General features: G+C 32.1%; 5 protein-coding genes across 5 annotated transcripts; 2 read left to right on the top strand and 3 right to left on the bottom strand.

The window, feature by feature from the left end:
- The first annotated feature begins 872 nt into the window (after positions 1-872).
- Positions 873-1,726, top strand: LOC111278333 (protein SPIRAL1-like 5). Its single transcript, XM_022865005.2, has 2 exons — positions 873-1,196; positions 1,329-1,726. The coding sequence occupies exons 1-2, from the start codon at positions 960-962 to the stop codon at positions 1,401-1,403; spliced, it is 312 nt and encodes a 103-aa protein (XP_022720740.1). The 5' UTR covers positions 873-959; the 3' UTR covers positions 1,404-1,726.
- A 1,245-nt stretch (positions 1,727-2,971) lies between these two features.
- LOC111278322 (mitogen-activated protein kinase homolog MMK2-like) lies at positions 2,972-7,465 on the bottom strand. The gene is made up of 6 exons (XM_022864984.2): positions 7,064-7,465; positions 6,161-6,290; positions 5,334-5,471; positions 4,294-4,626; positions 3,446-3,629; positions 2,972-3,343 (listed from the first exon to the last, which is right to left on the bottom strand). The coding sequence occupies exons 1-6, from the start codon at positions 7,228-7,230 to the stop codon at positions 3,171-3,173; spliced, it is 1,125 nt and encodes a 374-aa protein (XP_022720719.2). The 5' UTR covers positions 7,231-7,465; the 3' UTR covers positions 2,972-3,170.
- A 3,411-nt stretch (positions 7,466-10,876) lies between these two features.
- Positions 10,877-13,923, top strand: LOC111278340 (heat shock protein 83-like). Its single transcript, XM_022865009.2, has 4 exons — positions 10,877-11,179; positions 11,560-11,701; positions 11,810-12,090; positions 12,181-13,923. The coding sequence occupies exons 1-4, from the start codon at positions 11,039-11,041 to the stop codon at positions 13,732-13,734; spliced, it is 2,118 nt and encodes a 705-aa protein (XP_022720744.2). The 5' UTR covers positions 10,877-11,038; the 3' UTR covers positions 13,735-13,923.
- A 633-nt stretch (positions 13,924-14,556) lies between these two features.
- LOC111318706 (small ribosomal subunit protein eS10z-like) lies at positions 14,557-16,282 on the bottom strand. The gene is made up of 5 exons (XM_089746162.1): positions 16,196-16,282; positions 16,068-16,116; positions 15,690-15,966; positions 15,441-15,567; positions 14,557-14,878 (listed from the first exon to the last, which is right to left on the bottom strand). Exons 1-5 carry the CDS (start codon positions 16,196-16,198, stop codon positions 14,798-14,800), a joined length of 537 nt encoding a protein of 178 aa, XP_089602288.1. The 5' UTR covers positions 16,199-16,282; the 3' UTR covers positions 14,557-14,797.
- A 2,560-nt stretch (positions 16,283-18,842) lies between these two features.
- Positions 18,843-20,749, bottom strand: LOC149513966 (transcription repressor MYB4-like). Its single transcript, XM_089746161.1, has 3 exons — positions 20,467-20,749; positions 20,197-20,326; positions 18,843-19,644 (listed from the first exon to the last, which is right to left on the bottom strand). Exons 1-3 carry the CDS (start codon positions 20,597-20,599, stop codon positions 18,978-18,980), a joined length of 930 nt encoding a protein of 309 aa, XP_089602287.1. The 5' UTR covers positions 20,600-20,749; the 3' UTR covers positions 18,843-18,977.
- Positions 20,750-27,782: the final 7,033 nt, after the last annotated feature.

Below are 27,782 nucleotides of genomic sequence, written 5' to 3' on the forward strand. Positions count from 1 at the left end.
AAAATAATAATAATAATAAATAAATTATAATATAATAATAAATATATAACTAGATAAATAAAATACATATATAAATATTAACAAAATAAATAAATAAATAAAGATATACATATATTAATACATAGTAATAATAAATAAATAAATAATAAATACATAAAATACAAAGGAAAAAAATAAAATAAAAATATAAAATAAAAAAATAATATAAAATACAAAATAAAAGTCAAATTGAACTTACTTATTTGGATCAGGTCTAATTGATCCGGACTTGAACCAAATTGAATGTCTACAATATATACATCAGAAACAAGTATTCTAATATAATTAAGAACGTTTCTGCGATGCCCTTACATGATTAAGCTCCCCCGAAGGGGTTCGTAGAAGAAAGCTGCGGGCATCACCAAATTGAAGATAATATAAATCTCAGAATACTATATATGCACAATTTTGAAGCTTACAACAATATACTGTTTGAATTGCAATCATGCTTTATTCTCATCTGGCATCAGTCCAAATCTCTATAACTGATACAAAGGATGGGTAAGTTTTTATGTGTCTGCAGATGAAAGAAATATATACGATAAGTTTTTCATGACTCAAATGATAAAACATTAATGTTTAATTTTAGACATCTCTCCTGGAAATATACATACATGCTAAGTCAAAGCTAAAGAATCCATAGGATATACATACATGCTAAGAAAGCTAAAGAATTTATAGGATCCCTCTTTACAGAACAGCTGTAGTTTGGTTTTTCTTTTTACTGTTTATTACTAATGTACATAATTGGCCAAGCAGGCATGGTTCATTACCATCAGTATCCAGAGATAACATGCATGTACATATAACCCCATCCATACAAACATATAGCTAAACACATTATATATTAGGGTTTTCTTCCTTTCTTTCCCCTTGTTCGAAATTTACTTCTTAACTAAAAATCTTGCAGAACTCCAACCATGAGTAGAGGTGGGAGCTACGGGGGCGGTCAAAGTTCTTTGGGGTACCTCTTCGGTGTTGATGAGCAGCCAAGAGCACCAACTGTAACACCACCGATCCAGCCTCCATATGGTATAGATTTTACCCCGGAGAAGCCTCCGGCCCCAGAAAAACCAAGTTCAGAGAAACAGACACAGAAAAACGTCACCAACAACTACCATAGGGCTCAAGGACAGAATTCAGGGAACTTCATAACAGTGAGTTATTATCAGATACGATGAAAACCTCTTTGTACTTCATCTAGCTAGCTGTGCATCTCTGGGGATTCATCATTGTGAGTTATTATCAGATATGTTGAAAACCTTAGTACTGTTATTGTAAAATTTCAGGATCGTCCATCAACAAAAGTCAAATCAGTTCCTGGTGGAGATTCATCCCTGGGGTACCTGTTTGGAGACAAGTGATGCTTCCTTCTTACAAGTTAAGTACGTGACTTGAAGGGATTGAAGATAACAGATAAATGGGTTTGAAATAGTACATCTACAATATTTACAAAATAAGGGATTCAATTCCCATATCAGTGTTGAATCTTTATAGTAGCATCGTGTGGGTATTTAATTTTTCATAACTCTGTCCAAAAAAGAAAAAAAAAAAAAGGATTTCAGTCAAGAACAAATACAAAGTTCTAATATTGAAACTTGGTAGTGCTGCATTTGCTGTGTTCCTTCTGAATTCTTGTATAAAAAACTATAGACTTGTGAACTAGAAAAAATTCTGGAATTGTTTATGGATCTGCCCCAATAACGCATGTCTGTTCATGATTCAGTTTGACCAAATTTTCTGATTCCAACTCTCTATAGTTTATTATATACAAAACAGAAAACATGGTTTTCTTGTTTAATTTCATGGCGGCCATTAATAGGAAGCAATAAATCGAATACTTTCCTATTTTAGTAACTTGTCATCAGCCCCACTTGTCTAATTGCAACTGTTTTCAGCATCTACATCAACTTAACTGGAAGTTAGAACTGACCTTTCCTTCCTTGATAGTCTTCTATGCAGTGTTATTATAGAAACTGGCTTGCATAAGGACTCAACTTTCGATCATTCAGCTATATTTTTTCTTTTTGTTATGAGAATTAACCAAACTCTCGATGCGTGCATCCGAGTATTTAATTCAATTTTTAATGCATGTATGTTTTTCCTGTTCAAAAAGCTAGATTCGGACCCACCAGTTCCCCAATATTAAAATTAACTTTCAATCCCATTTTTTTGTTCATGATTCATGAGAGAGAGATATGCTGTTATTATTGGTTCTTATCTGTAATTGGTTTTGTGTTCTTAATAAATTAATTAAGTTGATCAATGCTTCAGCAGGTGTTGTACTGTAAACCTTCTTCGTTAATACTAGCGTTATCATCATTAATATATCATATGTAGACTCGAGTATTGTAACATTCTTCGTTAATAATGGCAGCTAGCTTTATTTTCTAATTTACCATAGTTCCTTTTACTTCATGAAGTGACCTTTTAGGGCAATATTGCATTAGGTTCTCCGTATTGTAGCTTATATATTATTAATATAATTATGTAATCAAACGTAATATTAAAAATTTTGATATTTCAAATGTTACAATGTTGATTTTCCGAATTAATTTCATTACGTTTAAAATGGACTTTGTTTAATTAATTTTGACATGTTTTGAGTTCTCAATTAATTAATTCTAGAAAGCATGTATTATATTCTGCTGCTTAATACATAATGTTAATAGAACTAATATCTTCATAAGATAGATTACAGAAGAAATTGCTTGATTTTTTCCAACTAAGAACCTTGATTTCTTTTCATTTCTTTTTTTTTTTCTTGTTTCATGTTAAATTTAGTGTTTTTGATGCGCATGAGAGACTTAGATTGACCAAAATTAATGTTTTGTTGGTTTTGGGGAAAAAAAGTGCATATAAATAAAAAAAAAAATTAAAACGTTAAAGAAGGTCTTTGTTTTTCTCTTTCTTTTCCATGGTTCCATCACTCTTGAGTTAAAAAAATATTTAAAAACAAACCAAAAACATGGGTCCATGATCGACAGTACAACATCCACAATCTTTGCACTGAGCTCTAGAACTTCCATTACCTAGTCTAGTACTAATAAGGAAGATCTGTGTCAGTTTGTTCTGGTCATATAAGAACCTGAACTAACATCTGGTCATGTAAATATCCAAAGGAGATTCTCTTAATGGACTGGATCTGGATTAAATTTCACAGATTCCCTCCAGATAAGATCTTTGATGTTATCTTCAGTGAACGATGATTGCTCAAAATCAAAACTGAAAGGCCTAGGACAGACAGGCTCGTCATTGATATCGTGAAGAGATGCCAAGTATGGGTGACAAAGTGCCTCATCAACTGCAAGAATAGATGCAAGCAAATAATCACTGATATGGAGAGACCAAAAAATGAGGAACAGTCTGAAATGCTGTGCTTGAAATTCTATTTCTTGGCTTGTACCTGTGATTCGTTTGTTGGGGTCAAATACAAGCATTTTTTCTAGTAGATCAACAGCCCCGGCAGACATATTTGGGAATCTAGCTGAAAACTGTTGCTTCCTACACCGTGGAAGCTGTCTAACATACCTTCGGGCATTATCACTTCGGAGAAATCCAAGACTGGCATCATCAGGTGAACCTATCAACTTTTGGACAAAAAAAGAACGTACAATGTTAAACATTAACAAACTGAGAATCACTACCCGAATGGCAGCATTAAAACGAAAAGGAGGCCAGAGAGGCTCCTAACATGCAAGATGGTACAAATTAATATAACTTATGAACTTCCAATAAAGGCGCTTCTTCTGGATCATCATACAGAATGAACAGTTGGACACTAAAGCCCTCTTTGTTTCCTTACAAAACCCTAATCCACCATTCAAAAATATTTCCAGAAGTTCACGTATCAAATTTACTCTAATGCTAGTAACACTAAGGAAAAGAATTGGGACTGGACAAGAATTATTTTTAATCATTTGTTGTTTTCCTTATTGTCCAATATAAGAACCATCACATATATGTGTCAATCAAGTCTGCCAAGCTGCTTGTACCTAAAGTGGGCAGTAATCCCATCATCAGGGCCATGAAAGGGCAGATGCAATACCTTTCTAGACTTATTGTCAGGATAAGTCAATGTGATGAGATTCAGCAACCAGAAATGAAATTCCCAAAAAGACGAGAGAGAGAGAGAGAGAGAGAGGAGGATATAAAACAAAACTTTAAAGCAGATCACCCTATGTTTTGTATCTTGAAATCATATCATAGATCATGTAAGACCATAGCAAGAATACTTCCACAGAAGTTGATTACCTCTGTGACGAGTCTCAGCTGATGAACATAATCTTTGCCCGGAAACAGAGGTTCTCTTGTCACAATTTCACCAAGTATGCAACCAACAGACCAAATATCAATGGCAGCAGTGTATTCTGAACAATTAAGGAGCAACTCTGGTGCTCGGTACCACCGAGTGACAACATACTCAGTCATGAAATCTGTTTCAGATGTCGTCCTTGCCAAACCAAAGTCTCCGATCTTAAGGTCACAATTTGCATTCATAAGCAGATTGCTTGGCTTAAGGTCACGATGCAAAACATTGGCAGAATGTACATATTTCAGCCCTCGTAACAACTGATATAAAAAGTACTGCAAAGGTTTCATTCAGTATCAGTTTCATGTTTTATTCACCATTAAACAAAATCAAGGTATTGAAACATGTTATGATATTTAAATTGCAAGAAATAGATAAACACGATAAATTTCCAGGGCAGAAATTCAGATTCTAATCTGCTTTTTAAGGTTTCTGAATCAATGTTATCATTGCTGTTCACTCATCTTCTTGTGAGAAAATGTTTTGAAATAGGGGCTGCAAACCTGTGGCACTGAGGCTTGCAATCGTAGTCCTGCACTCCTTAAATCCTCAAACAAAGGATAACTGTTATGGTTTGCTCAATAACACTAAGTATCAGATGAGTGCCATAGCAATCATTTGTTCATATTAGGGCAAAGGTCCTTGCCAGCTGTGGCCAATTAGTGTAACCTAGAATTTCTCCAATTTACACACTGCACATCACAGTACTTTCCAGTCCCCAGTTTTGTAAACAAATTTGATGGCATCTATCTAGTTAACAGCTTACATGCAGTGTTTGTTGTTTCCTCCATTTGATTTTAAATCAATCAAGGTTTTGGTGAAAGTATGATAATAATATCTAGAAAACAAAAAATGCAATGTGAACTACATTAAGTTCCCCTCTGTGATGAATTCCTTCAAAGAAAGAACCAGTCACCTCACTGAGTTGTGAGGAAAAGTTATATCAGTAACATAAATGTCCTCAAAAACTGTTCATCCAAACCTGACAATGATCATCTGTCAATGGTTGGTCAGAGCAAATTATCTGATGAAGATCAGTGTCCATTAATTCATAAACAATGTAAACATCATTGAAAGTCTCCTTTTTTGGTGGTCGAATGATGTCCTTGATGGCAATAACCTGCAGGAAGAGAACTCAGTAGTGGTTCCAGGCATGATAAATAGACTGCAGATAGTTAGAAGAAGAAAATTTAACTCAAAAGAAATATGCGGATCAATTTAGTCAATGTAGAGAGGATATATATAGTAGCCACACAACAAACCACACTTTACATGTATATAAAGCAGGTATTTGTCATAAAAATTCTAAATAAATAAACAGTGAAAATGTGTTAGCTCTGATTGAAACTCTTAACCTAATCCCTTTGATTTCAGCATAAGTAATCCAAACACAAGCACCATGATTCATGAACATGAACGCAAAAGCTGCTAATAAACAGCTGCTAATGCTGGAGCAGCTAGCCACCTGATTAGTTGCTAAGACATTGTCAATAGACTGCAATTGGTGATACTAAGTAATAAAAACTCAAAATAATCAAAGACTGTCATAACCAATGAATGCATAAAGAATGCAAGAAAGGCGAAAGAAATGCAAATGGTGAGTCATAGAAACCAAAAATTACTTATGAGCTCTATAAAGAGGAAGCTGGGAAGTGGGAACACAAGAAATGGCATCATTCTTAATCGGCCACACTCCAAGGAAATGTTAAAAAAAGGGCTTGGGAACGTTATGCAGTAGATGCATAATTATCCCTGAGAACCAAAAACCAAAGTTGCAATTTCTGGAAATTATAAAGAACATGTGCTTACATTTTCATGGTCCATGTGACGAAGAAGCTTAATTTCTCTCAGTGTCCTTTTTGCATCTATCCTATTATCAAATGCATTTCCAATCTTCTTAATGGCAACCTCCTCACGTGTCTCTGAATTAACAGCAGCACTGAAAACGAAAATAAACAAAGCCACATAGTTCACTTCCACATTAAGAAAGCATCATAATGCCAATTGGTATATGGAAACACAAAAAAGCTTTGTAAACATCTTCTACAGGCATAAGCAAAGCATCTATTTCATTTTCTTTTCCTACAATATGGCAGACTATTCTTAGAAGAATCCCTAAACCCATCAGTTGGAAGTCCATGCGCTTTAACCACATTCACCAAAAAGTCAAATTACATATAACAGACACTTAACAACAAGAGCAATGGTGAACATATAAATTAATTTATGCTATATGGTCTGATATGCTAACTATTTATTGTTAAAATCAAACTGATTCAATCATGTGCCAAACTGAAATTAAAAAGAAAAATCAATAAAAAAAGGAAGCCTCCAAATCATAGAGAACAATCATTAGCCAGGGAACTCAGCAACTTCATCAAGGACAAATTCTAAGTTTGCCAAATGAAAGAAGCTTAATTTTAACTAAATAACAACATCACTCTACATTGAAATCAGTAGATTAAGGAAAAAGGTGTTTGCTTGACTATGATACATATAACATATCATCCCCAAAACCTCAAGTTATAAAACCCCTTTTTTTCTTTTACCAAAACAAGGGGAAAAAAACCTTTTTTATGATTCAACAAAAACAAACCCACAAAAGAACAGAACATGAAAAACACAAAAAAAAAGGAAAAAAAACAGAACAACCCACCAAATATTTCAACAAAAACAGTAAAACGAGCGTAAATAAACAACTCCAAAACTTACCAAACAATGCCATAAGCACCTCTGCCGATTGGACGAATAGGAGGCACGTACTTACTGGACACCTCGAACAAGTTACCGTAGACATTGTACTGAACATATTTACCTCCATGAGTCAGAACTCCCTTGATATTGCTTCGCTCTGAGCTTGAACTTTTTGCACTGGCCATTTCCTTCTTAATGTTTTTGCCTTCTCTGCCTCACCTCTGTTTCTCAAAAACTGGGTTTGTTTTGTTTCAGCGCTATATCTGGAGAAGCATTGTCTGCAATTCTGTTTAGTTGATTTACTCGTAGATTCTTTTTCTCTTTTGTTGATTGTTGGCCTTCCAAGCTCAATATTTTGTTTGAAAATAGGAAGAGAGGTTTTTTTTTTATCTGATAAAAATTTTTTGTTTGAAAATCCGTGAAATGAAGTAGACTTTTCTTCAGCTTAAAAAAAAATTAATCTCACCAATCTTCTCAAATTATAATAAAATAATTAATATATGATATATAAATTATAAACTTATTAATTAATTAATAGTTAAAATATTATTTATTCATCATAATTAAATAAATATCTTATTAATTAATATATTAATATTTCATATAAGAAATTTTTAAAAATTTAAAATTATATTTCATTTTTTTATTATAATTTAAAGGTGACCGTTGACATTAAAAAATTTTAAGCAATAGTTTTAATTGAGTAGTTGATTTGGTACATTTATATCTGTCTTAATTGACTTTATCAAAATGCTAATATTTTGTGCCACGTGGGCATTGCTTGCTTTGGTCCCACACATTTATTAATGCAAACGAAGGTTTTCTTGCGGAATCTAATTGACTTTATTATTTTTGTTTTTGAAAAAAATTGCAAGCCAATAACTCAAATTAATTACTGTTGAATTTTTAATTTTAATAATTAAAAGTTAATTTTTGAAATTTTTAGTAAAAATGCATCAATAATTAGGGTTCTCGATGTACAAAAATATGAAACCTGAGTAAAGTTTTTCTTTTATTATTTTATAAACTTGATCTGCTTCTTTGTTACTTTTGAAAATTAAAAACCCAATGATTCAAATTTCCCTTTTATATGTTGAAAGCTATAAGCCACCCATTTTAAATGAGTGTCATTCAGCCAGTTTAATTCTACAACTTCTCAATATTTTAACCTTTGATTGTTTTTTTTTTGTCCTTTTTGAAGGAATCTTATTATTATTAATTATTTTGGCTTTATTGAAATAATATGATTTTTTAAAAATTTAAATTTAAAAAAAATGAAATTCAAGGTTTTTAACATCTGTTAAAAAACAAGAGCGAAAAACCCCTCAAATGTCACCTTTCTAATCAAACATTGATCACTTCCAAAAAAAAAAAAAAAAAAAATTCGTTCTAATCAAACATCTAGGTTTGAATAGTCAAGGAGTTTGATTTTTTTTTTTTAATTTTGATTTTGATTTTTGTAAATAAAAAAATAAATATCGAGAGAATTTTTTTTATATAAAATTTGATTTAATTCGATTTAGAATTAATCAAAATCTAAAATGATTATTAAATATAAAAAAGAAATTTAAAAAGTTTTTATTATCTAACATGCCATTTTTTTTTAAATTAATCACTTCATTTTGAAAAATAATAGTAATAGCCAGGCGGCTTCAAAAGACTCTTTCCTTTTCTTGGTAAAAATACAATCCTCTTAATTTAAATTTTAATATAATTGATTTATTTACAATTTAATTGAATTGGTTCATTAGTTATATCTAAAAAAAATATTGAATAAATTTAAATTTTAAATATTAATAAATACATTTTTTTATCTCAACAACTTCTTTTATATAAAAAAAATTCCAATCAAATAAAAATTTCTCTAAAAATTTAATGAACATTCCCAATCCCACAACCACTTATAATTAAAACCAATAAATTAAAGGAACCATACTTCTGCTTAAAAGTCTCTCTTCCATTGCCTTATTAAAAGGGGGAAAAAAAAAATGCTTTGAAGGCAATTTGCTGCATTTGTGACGAAGTCAACTTCTTCGAATTTTTTTTACCGATTCTTAAATCCACCCCCAAACCTTAAATGAAAGCACCAAAAGATTATAAGTCCATTACCTCTTTTTAACATCTTTAAAAGCCAAATTTTTTTAATATGAGAGAAATCAAAGTTTTTTTATAAATAAATCAAGAGAGATATAAATGTAAATAATATAAAATTTAAAAATAAATAAATAATTGTTTTTTAAAAAATAAATGATATAAAAAAATTTAAAATTACAACTTAATATAAATTATCTCAAAATTATTAAATATAAAATTTAATTTATTATTGTTGTTTTTTCTCTTTCTGCCAAAGGTAACTAGGGTTTTTTTAAAGCCGTATTGCTTTATATGAAGGATAATAGTATTGTGAAGAAATAAATTATGCAATTTCGAGAGCAAATAGTTGGGTGAGTATCGAAGTTGCATGGTAATCCTGCAGGCAGCTGGTTTCTTTTAACGTCACCAGAGTGAGTGATTACCAGAAGGTGCCAAGTATTAACATAGCCAACTGCTTTTTGGATATGGTGGTTGTGCTCATCACGGGATGTTTGCGCTCTCAATCCCTGCCCTCTTTTTGCTGTGCAGGTATAGCATGGTGGCAAACTCTCCTCTGCTCTCTCCATTTCTGCCCAGCCAGCGCCACAACTTAGTGCACATTTGTCTATGTTTCTACACTTGTAAGAATGGGGATTTTTTTTGGGTCACTTCTCTAAACTCCACTGATTTGGACTTTAAAACCAAGATTATGGTGTAATCTGTGCCCTAATGAACAAAAGGAACCCATTTTTTTGGATCTTAAAAGGGCCAAGATTCTGGGTAAAGACATTGTAGGCAAATTAAAAAGACCCTTTTACTGTTACTTCATTGGACTATCATGGCTAACCTTTTCAGCTGGATTTAGGCCCACTATGTACGAAACACCTATTGGATGTTGGGCTTTCAGTACTGTTTCATTAAACAAGAAGACAATTTGTTCGTTCTAATTGGTACAAGAGGAGTATTGACAAGGGCAGCTATCACGCGCGCGCACACACGTGTATATATATATATATATATTACATTTACCTTTTATATATATAATGTGAACTTTAAAAAATTCTCAAAATTATATCTAAAATTATTAAAATTTTATCAAACTTTTAATAACAATTACTGAGTTATATCAAAGGTATTTAAAATTAAAATTACATTGAAATTTGTTGAAATTTATTAAAAATTATCAAATTTTTATAGAAAGTTATCAAATTTTTAATAAAAATAAATTATACAAAAATTATAAAAATTTATATAAAATTTTATTAAAAATTATCAAAATCATATTTAAGATTATTAAATTATATAAAAATATGAAAATCAAAATTAATTCTAATTAAATAAAATGTAAAACAATTTGGCAATGAAAAAGAAAAACATTGACATTAAAAATAATATTAAACAAACAGTTATAGCTCCTTTATAAGAAAAAAAAAAAAAAAAACATTCTCAATTAACATTTGCACATTTAATTGACAAAAATGCTCTTCATAAATGTGGACAATTTGGGGCCCACTACTATTTACTTGAGCCTTAAATTAAAAAAAAAAAGGTTCAAACTAGTTACTCGGACACGGCGACGTTTTGGGAAATTTACCATCCGAACCAAATCCCAGAGTGACGGTTCTGGGTCCACAGCCCACAGGAGCAGTTAGGAAGTAAGGGCAAAACAGGGAAAAGAAAAGTTCAGAAAATGAAAGAAAAGTCTAGACCCCGCGCAGAACCGATTCCAAAATCTTTCGGTTCCCCGTCTCTCACTGTATGTCTCACCCGCTTTGTCCTCTCTCTCTCCCAGAGGAATCCAAGCGAAATTTCGAGAACACAGAATTGCTCATTGTTTTCCAGTGTGACCGCAACCGCGTCGTCAATCGTACGCTAGCTTTTACCTTATTCTTCACTGCCTGAGCCTTTGATCTGAAAGTGATGGCGGACGTGCATATGGGATCAGAGTCGGAGACCTTCGCTTTCCAAGCGGAGATCAACCAGCTCTTGAGCTTGATCATCAACACTTTCTACGGTAACAAAGAGATCTTCCTTCGTGAGCTCATCAGCAACGCTTCTGATGTACGTATATTGTTTTGTTTATTTGTTTCTACTTTGATATTTCTGTTTGTTTGCTGAGAAAGAAAAGAAGAAAAAGGAATTTTTCTTTCGAATTTAAGTTGCTTCTAATGTTATCTTGCAGCATTTAGCTAGGTTATCTACTACTGTCATGATGTTTCTTTATTTGTTTTCATAAATTTGTCTAGATTTTTAACAGGAAGGTGATTTTTGTGTGTGTGATACTTGTTATTGTCGTTTGGCTACCGAGAAAGAACTGAGGGAATTCTAATTTTGATATGTTATTTTCTATTGGTGATCCTTTTGGTTTGCCTTTTGGGGTTAGTGGGTAATTGATATGTTTGATTTAGAGATTAAAATGTTTTTGTTTCGGTTTTTCATAGGCATTGGATAAGATTCGATTTGAGAGCTTAACGGACAAGAGCAAGCTCGCTGCTCAGCCAGAGTTCTTTATCAGAATCATCCCTGGTAAAGCTAATAAAACTCTATCTATTGTCGATAGTGGCATTGGCATGACCAAAGCAGGTATATCTACAAGAATATTTTTTAGTCATTTTTTCAATAAGAAATTAGATAGTAAATTCGTTTTTACCTATTCAAATTGGAGATAGTAATTATGATGTTCTTGTTTAGATTTGGTGAATAATTTGGGGACAATTGCGAGGTCTGGAACAAAGGAGTTCATGGAGGCATTGCAAGCTGGAGCTGATGTCAGCATGATTGGTCAGTTTGGTGTAGGGTTTTACTCTGCTTACCTGGTAGCAGAGAAGGTGATTGTCACCTCAAAGCACAATGATGATGATCAATACGTTTGGGAGTCTCAGGCTGGTGGGTCTTTTACTGTCACCAGGGATGTGGGTGGTGAACCTCTTGGCAGGGGTACCAAGATCACCCTGTTCCTTAAACAAGATCAGGCGAGTTGTCATTCGATGTCAATTTGGTGGTATATTTAATTATTTCGATGATTCTTAGTATTGATTTTTTGTTGTTTTTATATGTTGTAGTTGGAGTACTTGGAGGAGAGGAAGATAAAGGACCTTGTAAAGAAGCATTCTGAGTTCATCAGCTATCCAATTTACCTATGGACTGAGAAGACCACTGAAAAGGAGGTCAGTGATGATGAAGATGAGGAAACGAAGAAGGAAGAGGAAGGGGATGTGGAGGAAGTCGACGAGGATAAGGAAAAGAAGTCAAAGAAGAAGAAAGTCAAAGAGGTGACTCATGAGTGGCAACTTATTAACAAGCAGAAACCAATTTGGTTGAGAAAGCCAGAGGAGATTACAAAAGAGGAATATGCATCGTTCTATACGAGTCTCACAAATGATTGGGAGGATCATCTTGCCGTGAAGCACTTTTCTGTTGAGGGACAGCTTGAGTTCAAGGCTATTCTCTTTGTACCTAAGAGAGCCCCGTTTGATCTCTTTGATACGAGGAAGAAGTTGAACAATATTAAGCTCTATGTGAGGAGGGTGTTTATAATGGACAACTGTGAAGAACTAATTCCTGAATACCTGTCATTTGTCAAGGGCGTTGTGGACTCTGATGATCTTCCTTTGAATATCTCTCGTGAAATGCTGCAGCAGAACAAGATTCTTAAAGTGATTAGAAAGAATTTGGTGAAGAAATGCATTGAGATGTTCTTTGAGATTGCTGAAAACAAAGAGGACTACACCAAGTTCTATGAAGCTTTCTCCAAGAACATCAAGCTGGGCATTCATGAAGACGGTCAGAACAGGGCTAAGCTTGCTGACTTGCTTAGGTATTATTCTACGAAGAGTGGTGATGAGATGACCCGCTTGAAAGACTATGTTACTAGGATGAAGGAAGGCCAGAAAGATATCTACTACATTACTGGTGAGAGCAAGAAAGCTGTTGAGAATTCACCATTCCTTGAGAAACTCAAGAGGAAGGGATACGAAGTGCTGTTCATGGTTGATGCTATTGATGAGTATGCTGTTGGGCAATTGAAGGAGTATGACGGAAAGAAGCTTGTCTCTGCAACTAAGGAAGGGCTCAAGCTTGATGAGGAGTCCGAAGAAGAGAAGAAGAAAAAAAAGGAAAAGAAAAAGTCGTTTGAGAACCTTTGCAAGACAATCAAAGAGATTCTAGGAGACAGGATTGAGAAGGTTGTTGTGTCTGACAGAATTGTTGACTCTCCTTGCTGCTTGGTAACTGGAGAATACGGATGGACGGCCAACATGGAGAGGATCATGAAGGCCCAGGCTCTGAGAGACAACAGCATGAGTTCTTACATGTCTAGCAAGAAGACAATGGAAATCAACCCAGACAATGGCATAATGGAGGAACTAAGGAAGAGGGCTGAAGTCGACAAGAATGACAAATCAGTCAAGGACTTGGTACTGTTGCTCTTCGAGACTGCTCTTTTGACTTCAGGTTTCAGCTTGGATGATCCCAACACATTTGCAGCAAGAATTCACAGGATGTTAAAGCTGGGTTTGAGTATCGATGACGAAGAAACTGCTGTGGCTGACGATGTTGATATGCCATCTTTGGAGGAAGAGAACAACGAGGAAAGCAAGATGGAAGAGGTTGACTGAGGAGTTAAAGACATAAATGGTCAATAATATAAGATGTATTCAATAGTATAGATGTGTGAGTGTCGTCGTTTTAGTGTAAACTTCGCTGGGTTCTGATGGTGTGGTTTTGTTCAGGTTTGTCTAATGGTTTGTCTTGTGGCACTGCTATATTAATCTCAGTTTTCCCGCAATTTCATGTTTGGCGTCAAATGTTCTCCCAAGTTATTTACTCTTCTCATTTCGAACCACTGCAAATATTAAGCAATGACCTACAACAAATTTGCCTCGAAATCTTGTTTCGTTTGGTATGAAGTGTAATAGTAATTTCGTACTGCAAAGTTCACCGCGCATTGGTTCCGTAAAATTGTAGTCGGAAGTTCACTGTCCAGTTCTCACCTTTGATTCCAACACATTCTCCTGTAGTTTTTTGGGAAAATACAGCAAAGGCGAGGGCACAGGTGAGGCAAATAGAAGGGATGAAAAAAAAAAGGGTTATGGTAAATGTTCTGGTTCATGGCAAATGATACAAGACATCCAGAAAGCAAATTGATCTATGCTGCTGTAAGTCGAACGATGAAACGTTGTCAGTGAGTATTCATGAAACGTTTACAGATCGATTGTAAACAATTAAACGTCCTGAGTATTCATGAAAAATAAGCCATTATACCTATCGAGAAAGTAGTCCATTAAATTCCATGTTAATAATCTTCCCAAATTGAGCTGCACATCTCAAGTACTGAATTATTTACAACTCCTGATTTTGGATATCACATGCTTATGATCGCATTGTTCTATGTGCCATAATGTCTTGAATAATAAAAAGGTGATTATAACTGTGCCTACTTGAAACCAAAAAGAAGAAAACGATATATAGATATCTCAAGCACTTATCGCAACAATAAAATGTGCATACTGATCAGATCTAAGAAAACATTGTTTCTAAATTCCAAATAAATGAAGCGATATTTTATATGCATCAAACAACTAAAATTATCAAACACCGAGGCATTAGACAGGTACTTCTATTAATTTCAAGTGCCAATAAAGCTAAAGTGACAACCATCTGTCAACAAAAAGTATCCTTTCAAGGTAGAGCTGCACCGCCTGCAGGGCCAGCACCATAACCACCACCTCCACGACCAAAGGCAGGCCTTGAACCAGGGCCCTGTGTATTCACAAGTTACAAATTACATAAGGTTTTCTGCTTTGAGAAAAATAACCTGATTGAGATGGTTGATGCCTAGGCATGACAACCAGTATTTGATGGCATCTTGAAATAAATGGGCAGATTATTCAAGTAATCACATGAAAATTGCATTCTTCAAATTCAAATAACTACATCTCTTATGCAAAATCTCTTTCCAAGCAGTCCTAGGGCAGGGAAAAATGAAATTAAATGGCAGAAAGTAACATTAACATCATAGTGACATTCACAGCTTATATTAAGCCACTCACATACGTTAGCAACTCATTTCCAACACCTATTTTCAACCAATTCAAAATTAAGCTGGTTCAACAGAACATTGAAATAACAAAAGGCAAACAAATGATTCCAAAATCGGCTAAACAACGAAAACCTTATAAAACAAGCCAAACTTGTAAAATGTAAACAATACAATTGAATCAAGTGATAACAAAGAAACAGAGATAGCAATAATCAGGGGTTAATATATGTCATCTATTAATATGAAGAGGAAAAGTTTCAAAATTATTCAAGACAAAATTACCCTGAATGAAGGCTGATAATCGGCAGGAGCTCCTCCCTTGTCACCAAAATCACCCCCTCCTCGTGGACCTCCACGGTAGCCATCTCTGTCACCAAATCTCCTCTCACCATCAAAGCGTGGTGGACCACTGATTCATAACCCAACAAAACCAAAAGAAATATTACCAAAGCAAGAAAATTTCAACAACCTACATTAAAAAAAAAAAATCATTTTTATTAAATCAAAGGGCAAAAAAACCAAAAATATTACCGTGGGCGGTCACCAGGAGGGCCCATGGGACGACCAGCAGGCTTAGTTTGTTTCTTCAAAGTAGCAGGAACAATCTCAGATGGAAGATTAAGGTAAGTCCTCAGGAACTCAATGCCATCATTGGTAAGGTACCAGTAATAATGCATCCAAGCAAAAGTTTCACGCACGTATTCCTTTGATTTGAAGCTTTGCATCAGCTTTATTACTTGAAGATTTGGAACATCGATTTCTGGGTGCTTTGCCATGTTGTAATCTTTCTTTGCATAGCAAACACCCTCTGGTAAGAAAAACATAAAAGAAAAGCCCAGATTTTAAATCCAAAGATCTAAATGAAACATGGGAAAGCTGAAATGTGGATGGGATTTTTTATTTGGTTACCTTGGAAGAGGTACTTGGAGATCTCGCGGCGATTCTTTTCTGGGATAATCTAGGAATCAAGAAAACAAACTAATTAAAGACATTTTCACAGAAACCAAACAAAGAGATAGAGAAAGAGAGAAAGTTACCATGGCTGCAATGAGAAAAGATGCAGCAGCGAAGATAGTCTGCCCAGCAGGAGGCTATTGTCTCACTGCTCTCTTATGGCATCTAACAAATCTAACAATTAATAAACAATTGATTTATGACTAGGGTTTTTAGGGTCTTTTTCTTAGGGTTGGGTTTTAAGCTTTTGGTTGTGTGCATTTTGGGCTTAAAAAAAAAAAGAGAAGAAGATGAAAAAAAAATTATGTTGTCATGACTCAACCCAAAATTACCTTATACAGCCCAATCACTTTTGGATAGACCTAGATTTAGAAGCCTCTAAAGACCCAAAACCAATTTCAAACTAACAAGTAAGAAAAATTTTTTATACATAATTTTTTTGGTATTTTCCTACTTAATATGTATAAATTTAATTTATCTATAAGTTATATTTATTTATAATTATAGTGAATTCAATATTCAAGGGATCCATAATAAAAAGTTTATGAAATCTTTTAAATATATATTTTTATTTTTATTTTTTCTTCATTTACTCTTCTATTTACTTAAATATTTTCTTTCGAAAATTTATAATTTAAAATAGGAATTATAAGCTGAGTAAAATAATAAGTTTAAATTATATAATTAGATTATGCCAAGCAAGAGAGACGATCCAAATGATAGTGCCACAGTCATATTAATAGAACAGGATTGCAAGGAAATATTTACAGAGAAAAATCATTGTGTGTAAAAGTGTACTACAATAATGTAATTTGAATTTTACTTTAATAAGATAAGAAGAAGAAAGGAACTGAGATTAATAATGGTTAAAGTTTCTTTTAATCATCAGGGGAAGTACTGATCAAATTAATGGAGAATTGAGGTTGATGATAATGAGATCAAAGTATATAAGTTTCTACATATGATTTCATGAACATGTCATATTAAATATTTCTTGAAATTTAGCAATGAGACAGATGTGATTAATTTCATGAACAGGAAACACTATAATTCTACAATTGTTCAATGTGACATAATATTCTGCTGCTGGTTGCTTCAAAAGAGGGGAAAGGTCCAGCACAACAGAGACAATCAATAACTCAAAAAAAAATCTTCTCTCTCTCTCTCTCAAATTAAAAGTGAGCAAAAATACAGCATACCAACTCAAGTCCTAAAGTAAACAAATCAAATGGGAAACTTAGATTTTATTCATATTTAAATTAGATAGGGGGTCAGGGGAGGTAATAATATTACATATTTTGACAGCTTTGATTGAAGCATTTTGGAATCCCTTCTTAGGTGAGAAAACATCTTTTTGTCATATCAAAAGAAGCCCAACAAAGTGATTATGGCTTGGTAATGGCCGACAAATGGTATAAGTGTTAATGTATATATCAGGCCTAGTGGACAAAAGACAACCTTTTCCCACCCCCCAATCAACTTTTAGGATCGATCGATCGATCGATGCAGAAGGCAATTCCTCCTGGAACTGATGGTCCTATCTCATAATTCCAAGCTTGGGTTTTAATTTGTTTTTACATTCATAAATAATTCTCTTCACCCATATTGCATTCAAGACCTTGCTAGCCAGCCCCCCATTACTGCATGTCTCATTGATTTCTCCACACACACCCACACACATATATGTACGTCACATACAGTGATGTGGAAAAGTTCTTCAGGTTGACATTTAACCGAGTTTGTGGCAATAAAACTTGTGGAATTTTCGATCGCCTGGAATGGCATGAATTGTTAAACCAGTTTCAGTTTTCAGGACTATTCTTCCCATTAATTAAGCAAACCTTTGAAGCAATTGACAATTGCACTAGGTGACGAAAAAAAATCATAAAAACTTATTTAAATGATGATATGTCTTGGCTTCAGGCCTAGCTATAACAACTTCAGCTATAACTTCAAACCTAGTTATGATTTCACGAGGTGATCAGAAAAAAACAAGATATGGAACTATTGACTATAGGCCATGGATAAGACTGAAAAATGAAATGCCAACAAGGATAAACGTTTCTGCTTAAGCAACTGATAATTCATCAGGAAGACAAGTAGACCACTCAGTGATCATGAAAATTTGACAAACAAAATAACAGTACTACCTTGTAATATTACGTCTGCAGCTAAACAGAAACATGACTATTTATGAAAATTATATGCTGTCTTTAACGTAGTTTTCTTGAGTGTCTCATTATATGTCTTTTTGTCGAAAGCTATGATGGAAACTGTAAAATCCAAGAATTTCCATATTGTATGCATGTGGAGATCGCTATCGTTATAGAATATGTGAGCAGTCAAGATCGGTGCACAAATTTTCTGGTCAGCTGCCTGGCAATATTAGCCATACACTATACTTTCAATGTTTAATGTAGACTGTAGAGTTAGAGAAAACATCAAAACAATCTTAATTAAGAAGTAATTGTAGTTTCCCTCCCCATGCACATTGGTTAGAACTATTCAGAATCATAAAATCTTGAACATTCAACAAATATAGGGGAATTGGATCGAATTAATAAGAGTTATCTCATTAGCACCAAACTTTTTCTGGCTGTTACATTGCTTTTTATTCTTCCCTTTTCTGTTTTCAAACACCAAGAAGAAAAAAAAAATCATGCATACTTATGTTGCATTCCCTCACATTTCACAAGCTCATGACCAATAAAGTTACAAAAAGCAGAAAGGAAAAGAAAAGCAAACTGCTTTTTCAAAAACCTGGAACATTTTGAAAGCAACTCAGCTGAGATCAAAGACCGAGAAAGCAAAGGTGGGGGAGGGGGCGAGACAGTTTTTTTTTTTTTTTTCACCACCATTAATAATTTATAGAGATGAAGGGAATGAAGATAGTGTAGTTCCCATATTTGATGAAGTTGGTTCTATTGCTTCCCCACCAAGTTGTCCTTCAATATTGTCCCAGAGCAGAAAGTTTGAGCACTGCTGGGATTCAACCCATTCATTAAACTCCTGCTGCTGTCTCTGCAAGCACTCAAGTGTTATTTCTCCTTCCTCTTCAATGCTACAAGATTGGACTTCAACAGGCACCATGTTTTCCATGTTCTCTACCAATGGTGGCAAATAATTATTTATATCCATACTGGTTGTGAAAGAAGTTGAAGGAGGAAATACTTGAACTTGATGCTGATTGAGATTCCAAGTCTCGGTGTTTAAATTAGCTGATTCATGAAAAAGCTCTCCTCTTACATTAGCATCTTGAATCCCATCAAGTGGAGTTGTGTCAAACATAAATAATGGGGCTGAAGAAGAAAATAGGGTTTCTTGAGCAGGCACTGCCCTTGTCGTCAAGTCCTGATTTACTAACTCTAGTTGGTTTGAAGCATAATTTATCTGGGAATGCTGATCAGTACTGGAAGCAGAGTTAGTTGGAGGTGCTGAAGGTTTTCGTATCTTCTTCTTGATCCATGAATTCCAGTAGTTCTTTATCTCATTGTCTGTCCTTCCAGGCAAGTGACTTGCAATGTGAGCCCATCTACAATTCCCTCAGATATATCAGAAATTGAATAACATCCATTATCCAGAAGAAAAAATTAATAACTTTGGAGAAGAAATGGGAGAAAGTATTCTATACAGAAGGAAAAGAAACCGACGTATTTGCTTAAGGGAATAAGAAGGGAAATTACGAAAAGATAATCAAGAATTTGAAGATGTTAAAGATGTGATTTCCAGCTTAAAACTTGTGTTTCAACATCTGACGCTGTCTTTTTAACGCCCTTGAAATGCCGGTGACAAATGCTTTAGCAACTACTTAAACAGTAGTTATCGAGCTTGCTTTCTATCTAGCCATTACTTGAGCAAAAATCTAGACATTTGAACAGAAGACTTAATGTTGAAGTTTGTTTAATTAAATACTTGACTTCAGTTGATTTTTATCTTTAACCGTTCAGGTTCTTAATACACACCACCCGAAACTCTTAAGAATTTCAGAGTCCGGCACCATTAGACACAACCCAGAATTGTTACACCATGGAACTTTAAAGGATAAACAAAAAAAAAAAAAAGCATAGATAAAGTCACTTTAAACCTGTTTCCTACAACCCCGTGAAGGCTAATAATCAACTTCTCTTCCTCAGAAGTAAACCTGCCTCTTCTAATATCAGGCCTCAAATAATTAATCCATCTCAAACGACAACTTTTCCCACATCTCTGAAGACCTGGAAAGTGGAAAAATAAATGCCTTGATAAAATTATAAAAACATGCAGAAAAAACGCTTACCAAAAGTATAAAAAGGAACAAAAAAAGAGATACATAAAAGGTGATGATGATCAGAGAGATGGAGCAGTGAATATTCACCAGCTTTCTCTGGGACTTCACTCCAACACCCATAGCCATGAGTGTTAATGTATCGAATGAGCTTTTCATCTTCCTCAGGGGACCAAAGGCCTCTCTTGACCTTTTGTTGATTGCAGCAAGAATGGTGACCCATGTTTAATTTGGATGACAAATATCCTTTTTTCTTTGTAGTATTAAGTAAATATGCTTCCACACCTCACTAATTTCTAGCTTTTGCTTTTTCTTTGTTGTTGCATATAGAAGAATAATGATATAAACTTCGTAATGATCGATTTTTTTTTTAACAAAAACTATAATTCTTTGGAGTTTGCGAGAAGTGGAGGCTCAGTCTCACCGCCATTTAAAAGTAACAGAAGTACAAAATGATGATGTGCCGACATTGAAACCGGATGGGGTCCATTTACAAAGGGACCCAAAAATATTTCATCTAACCCTAAAAGGACATTTCATCGGCTTCTATTCACAAACACAGCGAGACAGAGAGTTACCATTTTCTACGTAGAATTGTATTACGTAACCCATGTTTCACGTACCCTTCATCTTCTTTCAAAATCTTTTGCCGGTTGTTTCACTGACCCTTTTTTCTCTCCATCTTTATATCATTTCTGTCATTCTAGGGTAACTCCTCTTACCAAAGAATGAATGTTATAATCGATTATTTGACAGCCAATGGATCGACAACACGTACGTCATGTGAAAATCATTGGAAACGCCGCAAAGTGTTGTAATCGCGGAAGCTTGCGGCATTTTTAAATGAAATTAAGGGTTAAGAGAGAGGAGGATCTTCTACATGGCATTGGAAATATGTAGGGTTCAAGAAAATTACTATTACTGCTGCAAATTTTTAAGCAGAGGATTATTCACCTAAAAAAAAAAAATTAACCAGGAGTTCAAGTTGATGAAAGCTTTACAAAAAAAGTCCAAGACCGTTTATGAGAATGCAGAGAGAGATATGGAAATACAATGTGTATAACTGAAGGAATGATTGTAATACAAGACTTTCATTCAGTTAGCAGACAATTGCAGAACTTATGAAAATGAAATCACTTAATTTTGATTTTTCTTCATACTTACTTATGGGATAATACATATCAGCTGTTCAAGACAAGACCTCATTTCTAATTCTTTGTTATCATGATCATTTTTATTCTTATTTTCATTGTTTTACTAATCTATCTTGGTGATGCTTGCATCACGTAACTCATGAATTCCAAGTCATATATATAATTTCAGACAATGGAAATTGCATCTTTAATTTAGTTTTTTTTTTTTGTTTGCTCCATTAAAAGGAAAAAGAAAAAAAAATTTATTTGTTTGCTCCATTTATGTGCAAATAACATGATCCAAATATATATATATATATAGAGAGAGAGAGAGATATATATATATATATATATAGAGAGAGAGAGAGAGAGCATGAGAAGGACGAACTTAAAATTTGTTCCTTTCCTATTTAATTATGTAAATTATTACTCAGATTAATCTATGCTCTTAATTTGTTTGACCCATTTTTTCTTTTTTGCTTTATTAACAAGAAAAATAGTGTTCATTGTCTAAGAAGATCTGCCAATACGTAGGTTAATATCACACAATCCAATTGGTTGTTTGATTCACAACAACTCTTCTTGATGAGACCCATCGAATTGAATTCGAATTAATTAATCCCTTTTTGTGTGTTAACTTAAAAATTAATCATAAATTTTCCCAATACTCATATTAAACTCTATTCATCAAATTTTCAACAAAAAATTAATTGTTTGCTCTTGTCAATTAATTTAATGCTTTTTTTAATCGCTGCCACGTTTAGAAGGTGGAGCTTGTTATCAAGTTCTTACGATTTTAACATCGGCTGGATTGCATCTATTTTCCTTTTGGTTTTTTTCTCAACTGTGAAAACTCAATCATGGATATCATATACCACAATAACTCACTAACATTAATCACTAATAAGATGTGTAAGTTTTGTCCTCTTGGAGAGACTGCCGGCAGGATACTTTTTTTATATTTTTCTATCGTATGGTCCAATTTCTGCATTGAAATAATTAAAATAACAATCTATAATCACACAAACTCAACATAGATTTCTTGTACTAATGTTATTCCTATGTACAACCCATGTTAATAATTTCTTTAAACAAACTTGGGCTAAGATTCTAAATGATTTAATTTCAAATGTTCATAAAAATTGCTTTCCCTGACCTCTGTGTGTGTATATATATATATATATGTATGCATACCAAAATCGACATCTTTGAAGTATTAGATTTGGAGACATCATTTTGGTATACTCTGATAGATTCCGATATATACGTTAAAGTGTCATTGTTCTTTGTTTCTTTGATCACCCAAAAACAACATTAAACAGCAAAAATAGCTAGGAAACTAGAGTGCTATAGGATTAATTGTCTAAACGTGTACTGTACTCAATCATGGGTGAGTGTACTGTAAATTGGCAATGATTAAAAAATGGGTTTTTCGTCTTGAGATGCATCAAGATTAGTTAGAACATTAAAATAAATACTTGGGTACGTATTTCTCAATCTGTGTGGTTTTGTGAAGTGTGACAAACGATTTTTATACATACGTAAATGGATAATTAATATTGATATTAGTATATTTTTTATAGATGGTTTGAAGGGAGAGGATGAGGGCGAAGGGGTTTCTGTTGAATGATGCCAATCATCTCACCATATTTGATGTGAAAAATGAAAGGAAGTGACATTTGCTTGGATGCATCGCAAGCCAAACTTGGAAAGTAATATACGAATCATTTTTAAAAAAGACCTTTAGGGGCCGGGGCAGGAATTGAAAAGTGGGAATGATTATACTTAGCTTTAAGGAGGAGCAATGGAGTGGCGAAATGGGCCTACCATTGGGAATTTAAGAACTGATTATCAAAGAAAAATATGGGGACTTTGCCTTTTAAAGCATGGTTGGTTAAGTTATTAAGTCATGGATGTAATGTCCCTACCATGGGCTATTTTACTTAGATGTGGTCCTTATGGGGGTTTTAACCCCGTTTTCTTCAGTTTTCACCATTAATATATATAATAGTTATTCAATAATCTGCATCTTCTTTGTCACATACGCTATATATATAGATATATATATATATATATATATGTTTTTTTACTCTTCAGTCCCTGCCCCCACCATAAATCTTCTCGTCGACCTTTCTCCTTCTTTGGTTCCCATTCTTACCCCTTCATGCTTAATCCTTCTATGGTCCCCCATTTTCTTGAATTAGTATTTTTCATATTTTAAACTCTCTCTCTCTCTCTCTCTCTCTTCCTTCAATATTTTGTTTTGTAGTTGATATAAATTAAACTTATTTAAATATATAAAAGTTAAAGTCTCTAACAAAAAAATAATAATTTGATGTAATAATCTACATTTTCGACATGTAAACAATCTAAAAAATTGACATATGTTCTTTAATAAATGTATTTTAATAATTCAAAAAAATAAATTAAACAAATTTATTTTTATTTGCCTTAAATAATTTTCATTTAAATTTATAAAAAGGGTAATAAAAGTTTAATTGCCATTAATATATATAATAATTTTGTTAAGACCTTTTTTAATTATAAATTTTCAATTTTAAATTATATTTGTGTAAAAAATATTCACTTTCTAATATTCAATTCTACTTTTTGAGATATGAATACGTTTTCATTGTCAATCCACCATTTTTTTCATTGACTTTTTAATTAATGAATGTAATTTTGATTTTAATAAGGTAATCTATTAGCCTAAATAAATATATAAATCATTTCATATCAAGAATTCAAATAAACATAAAAAGCTTAATTATTTTTAAACATATTTTTTGCTATATATTAAATAAGTGTCTTTTTTTGAGAATCATACTACAAGTGAATAATTACTGTATAAAATATCATAATTTGAAGGCATAATTTATTCCTAATCAAAATTTTTTAAAATATAAAATGTAGATTTTCTCAAAATAAAAGCTAAAAACAAGTTGATAATTAAATAACCTATTATAATTTATTTGCTTAAATTATACCAAATTTTACAAGAGTTTTCCTATTATAAATAGAGAATCATCGTATACTAAAATTATTTAAAGGTTCACCAAAACCCTCTAAATGCATTTGTTTAGTTTTAATTAGGTAAATCTCTACTTAAAAAATTCCATTAAATTTTTTATATAGTAATCAATGATTTTCATTTTTAGTTATTTTTAGTTTGATTTAGTTTTGAATCAATATTAATAATATAAATGTATTGTTTTTACTTTAGGTATTGTTTCTCTTTTGTTTACTTTTTTCAACCAATAAATGTTTTTATTTTATTATATTTGGTATTAGTTCTATTTTCTTTATCTTTTATGAATATTCAACTAAACTCCATTTATAATTTATTCATTCTTAATGATCTTAAGTTATTTACTTTCCTATTGGCTTGAATTTCCTAGTGGCATGAATCTCTCTTTGATTTCAAATATTGTATCTAAAATTTTTATAATACAACAAATAAAATTTTCGCATTTCATGAAACAAGGAGGAAAACATAAAAAAATTTTTTATTTACTTTCATTTTAAGATTTTGCCTTTCATTTTTAGTTTTTTCAAACATCATGTTTATTTACGTTTAATATATGTAGTTTTATTTTATTATATATTTTTTGTTTAATTTGCTTTGTATGAATCAACAACATAATTGGTTTTTTTATACAACGTTATAAGTTTTAAATTAAGATGTTAATTGCTTTCACTTATGCCATGAAAGGATGCCTTTTGTCAATAATTTTGTCGTTATCAACTATTTGTTCATGGTTAATTCAATTGCTATTGAATAAAAGAATTAAATAAGAAATATGTGGTGTTTAATGTGTATTTTCTAATATATGCATTATTATTTGATGATTTAAAAATTTTAAAAATAATAACTTAGACAATTTTGCTATTTAATATTTAATATGATTCATAACAAACAATTAAATAAATTTTATTATTAATGAAAATTGTTAAAAGACAGAAGTAGCTCTTTATTTTCAATTTTATAATATATAACAAGATAAGTAATACAAATTTTAAGGTAAGTGATATATTTATTTTCACCAAATAATTCAAAATCATTGATTCAATATAACTTCATATTCAACATTTTATCATGCACTTTTTTTACAATATTTGTATTTTAATTTTTATATTTCAATTCATATAATTGCTCATACTAAAAATATATTGCCAAATAGGTGTCAAAACAATTCATTTTTTATGTTTGTCCAAAAAATGTCAATAAAAAATTGTATCTAAAAAATATTTTGGAGAGCTTTTCTAATTTTTTAAAAAATGAAACCTTAAAATAATTAATTAATTTTCATTTTGAATTTTTTTTCTTATAACCATATGTTGACTTAAATCATTGCAATGATTTTCTTAATTAGGTCAATCAAATATTAATTTTGATTGATATTTCACTAATCAAATAAATATCTTTGTTTTAATACATTAGAATTGTTTTACTTAATTTCTTTGGAAATTTTATGTGTTTTAGTTTTAGAGATAAAAGTAAGATAATTCAATTGTGTCCATTAAATTATAAATTTATGATAAAAATGAGATAAATATAATATTAAATTACTAATTTATAGATACGAATATGTTACGAATATGTTAAGTTCTCATAGTATACCATTATATATATAAGAGGTATAATTTACATAAAAAAGTTTTACATATTTTTTTGATCATTAATTTCAATAGATCCAAAGGATGTGAGAAATAAGTAAAAAAATAATAATAATGGTTTAATCTCATCTTTTTTATCTATATAAAATTAAAAAAGTTTTATATTAGTATAAGTTGATTCATCTTTATATACGTATATATACATATATATATATATACACATCACCCATATTACAAAATAAAATTTTTAACATTATATATTATTATGAAAATACAATTTCTTATCAAATTTATAAATATACTATTTTTTAAAATAAAATTTTGTTTTTTAATAAAGAATCCTTTATTTTTTAAATAGTAGTATATATAAAATAAATATATATAATTGATTTATTTGTCTTTGCATAACACGAGTTTAAAACTAATTCTATTTGATTTACGAGTAAATCAAGAATTCATCAAATCAAGATTTTAAAATTTTCCTACAACAAGGAGAAGCTGTGATGATGAATTGATTCGTGCCCGTGTTTAATTCTAAGTGTGTTTAGAACAGCTTGAATTATATATATTGATAGCCAGATTTTTGGCCCGTCTTGAAAATCATACAATTATCATTAAACAATGACACCAAGTGATTGCGATAGTCACGGCAAAGTTGGAAAAGCAGCACGTATAAAAGCGGGCTTAAAAGTGTCGATGGCATGCTTTCAACCCCTCCCTGGTCATTATCTCTTAATTAAAGCAGTCTGGCAATGGTCACGGCTCTGGGGACATGAGAAAAAACTAAAGTGGAAATTAGAATCTGGGAAATTTTTTTTACCTATAGCGGTCTCACAGGAAAATCAACTCCACAGACTTAGCTTTAGGGTCTAGATCTTTGTCTTCTGAATTTGCAATGATGACCCACTGGCTTCTTGATCTGACCTGGGGATGGTAGCCTTTCCTAATGACCTCAGTCTCGAAGTGGTTTAGGGTCAATTTTTTAAAAATAATTGTCTGATGATATTAACAATAATAATAATAATTAATTATAATTAAAAATTTTTATTATAATTGTTATTGAAACAAATTTATAAAAAAATTTATACTGAATAAATTTTATTAAAATTAGTATTTAAATTTAATTAATAGTGTAATAAACTTAATTATACTATCCTAAGGTATAGTGTAATCCAAACATTCCCCTCTTAGTATGCCATGACTGTTCTGTTTGTATAAAACTGGCTGTAGGTGAAGATGGAAATGAGATTTTTATCATAATTTGGTGCAAGAAACAAGAGAAAATGTACCCTGCATCAGCAGGCCTGATATACTGATCCAAAGTTTGCATCAGCAAGCACCGCAATGCATCTGATTTGGGTTGGACTAAGTGAAATGCATACGCACATCCAGTTAAATCCCGAACCCCATTTCATTTCAGGCTTCTAGCCCAGCTCAAACAATTGGCAGTGGAGTTGATGAAAAGGTATTAATTTTTTTTAAGATCATAATTTACATTAACCCTTTTATCATGATTGAAAATAATATTCTATATATATAAATTCTTTTAAACTCACTTGTAAATATCAATTTTAATATCATATCAATTGATCTAAAAATCAATCGACGAAAAGGTGTTAATTTGATACAAAACCAGAACAGTCACATGAAATGATC

Source organism: Durio zibethinus, chromosome 17, assembly GCF_047325235.1.
Source record: "Durio zibethinus cultivar Kanyao isolate XHJ-2024 chromosome 17, ASM4732523v1, whole genome shotgun sequence".
Lineage (NCBI taxonomy): Eukaryota > Viridiplantae > Streptophyta > Magnoliopsida > Malvales > Malvaceae > Durio > Durio zibethinus.